The 10,843-nt window shown below is 41.2% G+C and overlaps 1 protein-coding gene across 1 annotated transcript; it reads right to left on the bottom strand.

Moving 5' to 3' along the window:
* Positions 1 to 6,337: 6,337 nt before the first annotated feature.
* On the bottom strand, positions 6,338 to 10,528 carry LOC104517744 (heme-binding protein 2). Its single transcript, XM_010170954.1, has 4 exons — positions 10,439 to 10,528; positions 9,031 to 9,172; positions 6,942 to 7,125; positions 6,338 to 6,509 (listed from the first exon to the last, which is right to left on the bottom strand). Exons 1-4 carry the CDS (start codon positions 10,526 to 10,528, stop codon positions 6,338 to 6,340), a joined length of 588 nt encoding a protein of 195 aa, XP_010169256.1.
* Positions 10,529 to 10,843: the final 315 nt, after the last annotated feature.

The following is a 10,843-nucleotide window of genomic DNA, read 5'->3' on the forward strand; positions in this document are numbered from 1 at the left end:
AAGGAAATAATACCTTAAGAATACAATAAAGGAAATAATACCTTAAGAATACAAATTTACTGGAACCGAAGGAATATACTCTCAATGCAGAATGGCTTTCATATTCTATTTGGTGTAGTTTATTGAGTAGATGTAAGTAAGGCTCAGGTTTTCAGTCTATGGCAGATGGATATCTAAATTCAGCTTCAGCTCCTAGCTCCAGGTTACTTCTCATCAAGTATTTCATGGGACGCCCAAAGCCAAAGGGAGCCTTCTATCACTCCAGCCCTCGTGCAGTTGCGTGCTTTTTGCATGCATGAACTTATCATATTTACTCTGCAAATACTGCTGGAGATCTTTAAGTGGACAGTCTTTCATTTTTCATCTCTAGGTAGTAGGTACCTTTACCTTACAATTATATTCAAGGCTTGGTAAAATATGGAAATAGTTCCTTTCATGTGGTATTGACTTGCATTGTGGCAGTGTTAACAAACAAACACAGTCTTTTTTTTGTGGCTTCTCAAACAGGCTGTGCAGCAAGTGATTTCCAACTTACTCATTGCTCAGATAGAGCTGTGTGCTGAAGATTCTCCAGAAATTCAGCCTTATTCTCATGAGCGACAAGTGGAAAAAATTGTTGTTCCGCTTGGTGAAGAACTGGTAGAAATTCGGAATGCTTACATCCAGGTGAGTTGTTGCATTTCTCTCCTGTTAAATGGACAGTGGCACTAAATATATAATCCCCCTTCCTGTTTTAACATCTCTATCTAGACTAGCAATAGTTTATAAAGTAACACTTTCCCATGCAATTAACTTTGCCTTCGAGTGTAAGGCAAAGGAAAAAAACCAACACAGTTTCAACTGCACCAGCTGCTGTTTCACTTTGCTCCAGTGATACCTGTTCACTTGCAATAACTTAAAAGCTCTACTGGAAAACTCACAATTGAATTAGTTTCCTTGTCCTCTTTCAGGATTCCTGGCAAAACTGATGTGAGACCTAAACCCAGGGTTTCTTAATGTGGCTGAATGTAGTCATATTAAGGTGCTGAGAATGGCTGTGCTTGTGTTGTCCAGGCTATTGTCAGCCTTGTGAAAACTGTGTATTGACTGAAACATTTTCTCTGATTGAAAATATTCTTTAGAGCTGGAAGTCATCTCTAAGTGTACTTAGTTCTCCTTGATTTTGGGGGGTTTTGGGGGGGTTTTTTTGTTGTTTTTGTTTTGTTTGTTGTTTTTTTTTTCTCTTGAGAGCTTTTTTCTTTTCTCTTTTACCAGTAGGTAATGTCCAAGTACAGGACAGGTTAGCAGGCACCAGGACTGTTACCCAGTCAATGTTAATGTCTGTGTCTTCTCAGTAAGGTACCAGTAGACATGTCCAAGTACAGGACAGGTTAGCAGCCACCAGGACTGTTACCCAGTCAGTCCTGGGTAACAGGACTTGTTAATGGTCTGTGTCTTCTCAGTAAGGTACCAGTAGACAAACAGAGTTACATGATCCCACTCTGAGAAGTTTAAAATGTATGTTTTGGTTTTGGTAAGAGACATTGAAAAAAAAAAAAAAAGAAGGATGAAGTTAGCAGCAGACTCTTGGCCTTAGAGTATGTTTTTTGGTTAAAGCTGATTTTGGTGAAGACCATTGGAAAGCAAACATGTGTTTGGAAACATCAGCTGTTTCCAAACCAGTAACCTGGGAGTGTATTTAACTGAGGAAGTTCCACTCATAAGCTAGCAAGAACTTTACAGAGAGTTTTGTGCCACTACAGGTGCCTCTGAACGCTCTTATTGAGTGCAGGGGTTTAATTTGAGGTGTTTTACCTGAGATTTAAGCTGAAATAAGCACATAAATTTGGCTGATCTGGTGTAATTGAGGAGCATAGACAAACCTTGACTAGATTGTCGCCGTGGCTTTGCTGGTTTCTATTTCCTCTCTTTGATCTGGTATTTGCATTGGTATTGCTAGTGTTTTAGTTAGAAAATAGGACTTGTACCAGCACAGAGGGTGTGGAAGGATGGTGCCCCAGCCTTCTCTAGTGTTGGTGGGGCAGCCAAGCCTGAGGACTTTCCAAAGTGGCTCCTGCACCTCAGTGTCTGCCGAGGTGTTTCTGTGGTTGTGCAGTTGTCTGCAGCAGGGCAGTGGACCTCAGCCACGGCCTGAAGTTAAGTGACACTGCTCACCCTGCTCCTGGGCAGCCTGAGATCAGGACAGATACCCAGAGTGCAGCTGCAGAGCAACAAGCACGTGTTGCATTATCCTTGTCCCCTGCTGAAAGAATCCACCTGTGAGCATGCTCTGCATGGCATCAGGACTTAGGAGAAAACTCCAGTATCTGTGTTGCTCTTTGTTCAGAACTGCTTCTCCACAGGTTGGTTCTGAAACCAGTCCTACCCCACCTGTGCTGCAGTGAGAACTGTGGGAGACTGTGCTGGTCACTTGGCAAAAACGGGGTTCAGGTGGTTCCTGCAGCGAGGAGGAGTGAGTTTGCTAGCAAACCTGCTGGCTGTGGACATGCAGAGCTCCAAACCTAGGTGTTTATTGCCAAGAACGTATGGACCATTTCAAATTTGGAGTCTAAATGGCTTTTGTAGAATCAGAACAGTAACTTGTGACTTCTGTTGTTCCCATTGAAAAGAAAGACAGCGAAAGGACTCGTATGTCTGTTACAAAAACGAAAGCCAGGTGTACTCTGAGCAATAAAATCATTATCTTTAATTCTGACAAACAGGAACAGTAAACCAGACAACATTTCAGTGAAAATGAAGGACAGTGTAAAACAGCACAATGCAACAATGCTGGAAAAATCACTTTTATATTTGTATACATAGAATAAGCAAGGCCCTGAGTATCACAATAGCTGGAACGAAATTTTTAGGCACTAATGCTTGTTCAAAAACTACACAAAATGCAGGACAACATTTATCTGTTAAGGCTACATCATTTAATCTTCCAAAAATATGAGTGAGTTCTGTTTTACTATCTCCTTCGAGTAGTGGAAATCTTATAACTTCAAACTAAAAATGAAAATGTGTTAATTGATGGCTTACAAAGCAGAGCCATAGCTGGGCAGTTCGGTAGTCACACTTGACACGATGTTTTGAAACTTTCTAAAATGATATTTTTGAGTAATACCAACATTTCCTTGGCTTTTGCTGATGCAACTATGACTCAAACTTGATGGTGTGTCAGTGAAAAACCCCAGTTCTTCGTGCCCGTGCTTGTGAGAGCCATTTACAGCAGCTGGTACAACGTTCCATAGCCATAAAGTCTGTCTTCAAACTCGAGATTCATTAGTTCTTTCTCAGCAGCAGAAGCTGTTTAACATAAGTCAAAATAAATACAATCTGGGAATTCACAGTTTGACTTGTAGCGACACTGAACACTTTGCTGCAGTGAGGACACCAGCACGTTCAGATAAATACCTTGTTTTTATGTTTAACACGAATGTTTCTATAACAAACCCACAAGTAGCTGAGTCACAGGCGGGTTTAGGTGAAGACTGCCTATGGACATAAGACATAACAAATGCTTTTTGCAGTAGATGTTTAAAATGTAAATTATATACAAGCTGGTACTTTATGGTGAGAGGATTTAACTGCTTCCAGTAGCTGTTTGATATTTGTTCTGCCAAAGCATTAAAATAATTTCTACAACTGGCAAAAGCAATCAAATTGCAGAAACTTTTAAAATTTGCCATAAAATCTTGTCAAAGGTGGAAATTGTTTTTATTCGCTCTTATAAAAATCTTGGGGATGGGCGAGGGCAAAGCAAAACCTGTGATTTACTGACCCCCCTGAGCCCTCTACTCCACCCAGGTTTTAAAAGCTTATTGTTCCCCATTAATTTGTTAGCTTTCACTTTAATACTGTCTGACATTCCCAACTATCTGAGGAAATGATACCAATAAATAAAAAGCAAAATAAATACAAATCAAACAGGAAACAATTCAACATATTGAAAAGGAAATCTGATTATTATTTTTTTTCCCCTGGCTGTGATCCATGATCTTGGAAATATGGAGAGGAATAAAAGACACACCAGGTACCTTCATTAGGAACAAAAGACACACCAGGTATCTTCGTTAGGAACAAAAGACACGCCAGGTACCTTCGTTGTCTCGTTCGTTAAGTAAGAAAGACTCTGACGTGCATTTTAATTGGCACATCAGACAAAGTGGTTCCTAGTTGTGGCCACAACTGGCACAAACGTTTGTGCTGCCACCTGGCAAACCAGATTGGACAGCTTTCTGCTTCGAATAACACAGACCCCCAAACCCACAGCATCTTTGATCCCCTCTCATCAGTTTAACATCTAATTAATCTGTGGCAATAACAAATGTCTGTGCTGGACCCCTGAACAGCTAGGGAGGTCAGACACCGAGGGGAAGAAAGTGAGGGTTCCTTTTTTTTTGGTGTGGGTTTTGTTGGGTTTTTTTCTTTCTCTCCCCACAAAGACTGTCAGTTTGTTCATCTTAAAACTAAGGCTTTTCTCTATCTTTTTTTTTTCTTTTATTTTTTCTCTCTTTTTTTATTTTTTCCTTTTTTCCTCCTTTTTTCCTTTTTCTCTCTCCTTGTTTTCTATTTTCTTTTTTCCTCTCTCCTTGTTTTCTATTTTCATTTTTTCCCTCTCTCCTTTTCCTCTATTTTCTTATTTTTTCTCTCTCCATTTTTATTTTCCTTTTTCTCCCCTCTTTTCCCCCCTTCCCCTCGCTGTCTCCCCCAGTAACCTCTGTGGTCAGCAACCACCAGAGCGCGCCTTGCTCACACTTAAGCCCGGTCAGCAGGGCCAGCTGGTACTTTCTGATCCTTCTCCTCCTCCTCCTCCTCAGCAAGAAGTTTCAGATGAAGTGTAAAGCCATTTCTGTGCAGCAGAGTGTCTCATGGAACCCAGAGGCTTGCAGTTCTTGAGACCTGTACGTTTATTCAGACAGAAGGACTACACAAATCCAATTTGTTTGCCAATTAACTCTGCTGCGAGCTGGCAGACACTGACTCTGCTCGCCGTTTTGTGTGTTGTAACTGAGTAACACACAAGCTCTATTTAAATCCTGTAATCAATAAATAACGCTTGTGATCTACTTCATGGAAATTTGATCTAAAATGACATTTCTATTAAGATTAAACTCTGCTGTGGTATCTGCAAGGGGAGATGTTCAGAAGGGATTTTTTTCAGACCAAAACAGTTTGCTGTCTTTCCATCACGGCGTGCTAGACTACAGGTTGTCTGCTTCGGGAATTCTCCCTGGGATAAGGGTAAAAGAAACAAACTGCAACAGGGAAAATTAGATATTAGGAAGAAAAATTCTCACAGTGAGGGTGGTCAAAGACTGGAACAAGGTCCAGAGGGGTTACGGGTTCCTCATCCCTGGAGATGCTCACAGTCCTGCTGCGCGAGGCCCCGAGCAGCGCGCTCTGCCCACGGCACGGGCCATAGGACCAGGGAACTGCCAGACCTCACTTCTAGATGAAGTTTTGGGGTTTTTTTTCTGTGAAATATTTGTATCATTTATAACATGAATAGTGTGGTACTGCTAGAAAAGTGTAAATTACTTCAGCTGCAGTATTTTAACATTCAGCAAAGATGAAAGTATTCGGAAAACTGAAGAGTTCAGAATAACCATTTTCTATTTAGGAATGCATCATATACTCATGGGATTCCTATGAGTGTGTGATTCAGGTAACTTGTAACTTTTGCTGTCAAACCTTTAATGAGCATTAGGACTGTTCTGCCGCCTTGGTCTCTTCTCAAGGTTAAAAATACTTTGGTTGAATGCTTTTTGAGATAAGCATTAAGAACCTCTGCTCCACAGAGAACGACATTGAAAGCAGTCAGCATTGGCCTAGCCTTACTCCTTGGTTTAACGCCAGTGGTCTAAATTTGGTAGTTCCTCTCAGAAATTAAGGTCTGTCCATTATTTTTCTGCATGTGTGAGGTGGTTTTAAAGTGTGTCCCACTGAAAGTCCCAACAGGGTTTTTGTGTAGCTGGTGCAGCAGTGGGTGCCCAGGGCAGGGGCTCCAGGGTCTCCCCTCAGAGTGTCCCAAACCACAGGCGGTCTAGAGGTGCTAGTAAGTGAATGAGGAGAGAGGTCTCCATCTCCCTTATCTTGTAATAAAAAAGATAAGGTGAGCTAACTTTTAAAGTGCTAAAAATCTCTGTAAAAAATGGTGTAAAAACTGTAAAAGTTGACATAGGAAACTGTATGTTTGGGGCGTGACATCTGTTTGATTATTACGCTGGAGTGATTGCCTTGCTAACCCGGCTAAAAGCCACATTTCTAAAATCTCTGAGGGCTGGACATCTAGTCTCACATGATTCACCTGTAAGGTTATGGCAGTAAATGAGGACACATCAGAAGTGGGAGGCTATGGTCTCTGCAGGAACCAGATCTCGTTGTGTCGGTTGGCAGCAGCTGGGTTCGTGTATCCCGCGATGATGAAGGTGTCCTGCAAACACAGCTCGGGACTCTCCAGGATTTCTGCCAACAGGTTTATTTCTCTCATTATGGAGTCTTCATTGGTGATTCCTCTGAAGCTCCTGTAACAATCAACTTCATATCAAGTTCTTTTTAAAATCCACAGTTTTTTCCAGAGACTAGAAATGCCTCCTTCTAAATTATTAAGTTGTGTTTCACAAATGATACTACCTGACCGTGATCTCAAACACCTAAGCTTTTTCTTTTCATTTTCAGTGAGATGTCAGACAGTTTGTTCCCAGCTACACAGAATACTGTGTGTTTTGAGATGCTATTGTATCTCGTGTTTACACACCATCATTTGCCCAAGTTGGTAACTGTTATTTCCTGAATATCCCAGTCTCATAAAACAGGCAGCTTTTAACAATTACTAAAAATCAAGTTTTACAGTTCGTCAGCTTTTACAACTTGATTTCAAAGACGTAACGTGCCCAAACTGCAAATGGCATCTTTTTACATTTTTACTAGAAAAAAAAAATGACAATGTTTCTTACCTGCTATAAACAATAGTAGAAGGCCATTCTTCAATGATTATGTCGGAGTCAAAGGGATGAGGTGGCTCGTCCTGCAGCACTTCAGGCAGGTAGTACGCTACCGTCACCGACTGTGTCATCTCTGATTGAGATTCATTTGTGTGGACGATGGTCACAATGGGTATTGTTATCCCCAAGTACAGTCCTGAGGAAACACAGGTGGCTCTTAGAAAGGATAACAGAAGGTCTGTGTAGTGTGCTTGACTTCTGAACTCATACTGAATAAAATAAAGTTAGTTTGGGTGCCACAGGATAAAACAGATCTAAAGCTGCTGTTGAGTGTCCAGAGAAGGGACACAAAATTGGGGAAGGGTTTAGAGGGGAAGGGTATGAGGAGAGGCTGAAGGCACTTGGTTTGTTCAGCCTGGAGAAGAGGAGACTGAGAGGAGATCTCCTGGGGGTCTAGAACTTCCTCCCAAGGGGCAGAGGAGGGGCAGGCGCTGATCTCTTCTCTCTGGCCACCAACGAATGCCAGGAGCAGAGGGAATGGCAGGAAGATGTGGCAGGGGAGGGTGAGGTTGGCCATGAGGAAAAGGTTCTTGAGGCAGAGGGTGGTGGAGCCCTGGAACAGGCTCCCCAGGGAGGTGCTGATGGCACCAAGCCTGACAAGATTCCAGCAGCATTTGGCCAAGGCCCTGAGGGACATGGTGTGAATGTTGGGATTGTCCTGTGCAGGGACAGGAGTTGGATCCATCATCCTGGTGGCTCCCTTCCAACTCACAACACTTTGTGATTCTGTGATTCTATGAAAATAAAGTGAGAACCACAGAGCAGAAAGAATCTAATTACTAAAAGGAATTCAGTAGGGTGTTTTAGAAAATAGGGTTGTGTAGTCCAAGTGGAAATAGCATTTTATCATACCTTGTAGTTTGGGGGTATGTAGATATATATCTATATCTAAAACCTACCTGTGCAAATATGTGTGCATGTGTGTGTAAAATGTGGTATTTGGTGAGCTCTCCTATCTTCATGCAGGGCAAGGAGTCTGGCTTCACTTCTTTCCCCTTTTATCTTGTAAACTGACCTTGTGTCATGTTTTAAATATTTGGGAACAAGCAGTGTAGGCAAGACACGGGGGCTGCACTGGGAATTGCTTTGGGATTCGCTGTTACCAAACAGGCTGCTGTATTTCTGCTGTGCTGCAGGGAAAGGCTGACTGCTTGGAGTGTGCAGGTAGCAGGGATTTCTAGGAGTGGGAACTTTGCTCCTGTTTGAAAACAAAACTGTGCTATTCTGGAGCCAAAATTATTTAAAATCATGTTAAAGTGTTAAAAGGATGGAGAGAGCAGGGCAACTACCTGATTAAGGAAAAGCTTTCATATTTTTAGTTTCTTGGAAAGAAAATTGAGGGTTGACTTGATTACAGCACATGTACTATTGCAGAACAAAACACTGGGCATTGCAATGCTTTTTAATCAACTGGAGAATGAAAAAAATGAGAACTGGTGGCTGGAAGCTGAAACTAGCTTAAATTGGATTGGAAACTAGGTGCACATGTTTCGTGCAGGCACGAGCTACCAAGGACAGGGAGGATTTGCCATTATTTTAAAGCACTGGAGTTAAAACTGGATTATGTTTCTGGAAAATATGCTTCAGCCACGTGAATTTTTGGTGTCCATTCAGACGTGTACAAGTTGAGTATCACGAACTAAAAGGAAGGAGGCAAAACACGATGATCTCTTTTGGCATTACACTCTGAACAGGTTCTGAGAACAGGTGATTTCAGTACTGCTGGGAAAACTAAACCCATACAATTCCACAGCAAAAGCCTGGTGTATAGCTGGCAGCCTAGAAATATAGCCAGTGCCAGTTCCCAGGCGGCTGTGACAGCCACAGTGCCCTGGGAAACAGCGAGTGGTTCCTTCTCTGCTCACACACAGGCAGAGAGAGCAGCACTTTGCTTTAGACTCTGCTGCTGGAAAAGCTACATCACACGAAAATGTCCATACAGGCAGGGTGGAGTGTTTGGAAAAAGCTAACAGAAGTCTCTTCCCCATTAGTGCATAAATAGAATGTTTTAACTTCAATATAGAACCATGGCACCAATTACCTGAGGAATTCTGCTCACAAATGTACCTCATGAGCTTCATGAATCCAAGGCAGATGCTCTGCTCGTACTGTTTTTCCTTCATTTTTATACAAGCCCACTTGGCTTTTCCATACTGACGTTTTTCATACAGCAGATCTCCAAGCTGCAAACACAGTAAGATAATAATTTTTGTATTTTAAGGTAATCACCTAAAAAAAACCCCAAGCAAACAAATACAAGTCAAACAACATTTCAGTGCTTTATTTACAGCATACAGAAATCAGCTTCTCCAGGAGCATGACCAGGAGAATGGCAACATGAGGAATGATTTTTAAGTGTGGCAGCTGTACCTTAAGCACATACAGTTTAATTCTTAGCTCCTCTGTGCTTCATTTCAAGGTCCAGGCTGGTATATAAGAAGTGGAAATCCAAAACCAGAGCAGTGTAGGCCTTTGACTTGATTACAAGAATAACTGCATCTTTATTCAACTGCCAGTGAAATGATCTTGAAAGGAACATGTGAATTTCAATCCTTCCTCATATAAATCAAGAAGGGATATGCTGCTGATCGTGGACCCAAATTTATTTCAGCAGACTTCTAGGTAGTTCTTTAAAATAAGGAGCTGTCATCTTTTGGGCTTGCAGTATAAAATATTTAATTGCAATTAACACTGATTAGCCTTATTATTTATCTGCAGCTATAACAGTAGTACTGAGAAACTGCTTTCAAGCATTTAATGACAACACAGTGACGAGTCCCAAACTCATTTAGATGAAATACATTAAATCAGATTGTGATATTTATAAATTTGAGTTATACAGACCTATTTAAAAGAAACATGACAAAAACTCTTCATACATGGTTATTTTTTCTTGATTTGTCATGTATTTAAAGTTGGACTCTCGTTTGCACATTTCTGATCTCTAAACAATTTGCTGGACATCAATTTCAGTTTTTCATTAGAGGGTAAGATGAATTTGCAAATTGCTGCTTTGTTTGGTAATGACCCATAATACAAAAGTACATATTTGGTTTTAAATTCAGATATTGATCTCTTTCAGGTACTCTTTGCTAAGGTTTTATTAATGTGATTGTGTAAAGAGGCAAATGCATTGATTTAAATGAAGGAAATGGGAATTTTATTTCAAATGTCAAAATATAAGGGGGGTTTGTTAAATTAATGATAAAATATCACAAAGACTGTAATTCTTCTGACGTCCCTGCTAGCCTGTACCTCACAAAAAAGAAAAATTCACACAGGTAAAAATAGTAAGATGTTAAAAATAAAATGTAGCTTTCCTAGCTTTGCAGATGTGATGTTAAAAATCCCAAGTGGTTGAAACAGTTTTGTAAAGAAACACATTTTTGAAAGCTAGGTACAAATACTGAAAGCACTGTTAAAACTGAAACTGGGGAGGGAAACGGTACCTTTTCCTTGCGCTGGATCAGGGTGAATGGGATGGTCTGTCTCTCCTGGGGACTGTTATTTCGAGTCAGCTGCTGAATTGGCTCTGCCATTTCTGCAACAAAACCAAAACACACGTCCAGTATTAGATGTGAAGCTGCAGAAATACAAATGAAATGTGTTTCGTTCTTCGTTAAGCTTCAGGGGGCTTCATAACAAGTGTAGTTTGCTCTTCAATATTAACAGGAAAGGTTAATTGGCTCCTTTGTGTTCTGTGAGAACAGGTTGATATGCATCCACTGATGAAGTAAGGTGGGCAGGGACATCAGCAGAGTGTCCTGGCGAGCTCTGTGGTCACTGCTGCCCAGCTACTGCGGTCCCTGGGGGTGTCAGAACTGAAGCTGATGGAGGATGTGTTACAGCTCTGG

This window comes from Antrostomus carolinensis, unplaced genomic scaffold, assembly GCF_000700745.2.
Source record: "Antrostomus carolinensis isolate BGI_N321 unplaced genomic scaffold, ASM70074v2 scaffold30956, whole genome shotgun sequence".
Classification (NCBI taxonomy): Eukaryota; Metazoa; Chordata; class Aves; order Caprimulgiformes; family Caprimulgidae; genus Antrostomus; species Antrostomus carolinensis.

Excerpts from the sequence above, each read along its gene's own strand:
- LOC104517744 (XM_010170954.1), bottom strand. The coding sequence starts at position 10,528 with ATGGCAGAGCCAATTCAGCAGCTGACTCGAAATAACAGTCCCCAGGAG. Across the intron at positions 7,126-9,030 it reads TTGTGAGCAGAATTCCTCAG|GACTGTACTTGGGGATAACA; the intron begins GTAATTGGTGCC and ends GTGTTTCCTCAG. Across the intron at positions 6,510-6,941 it reads TCTACTATTGTTTATAGCAG|GAGCTTCAGAGGAATCACCA; the intron begins GTAAGAAACATT and ends TGATTGTTACAG.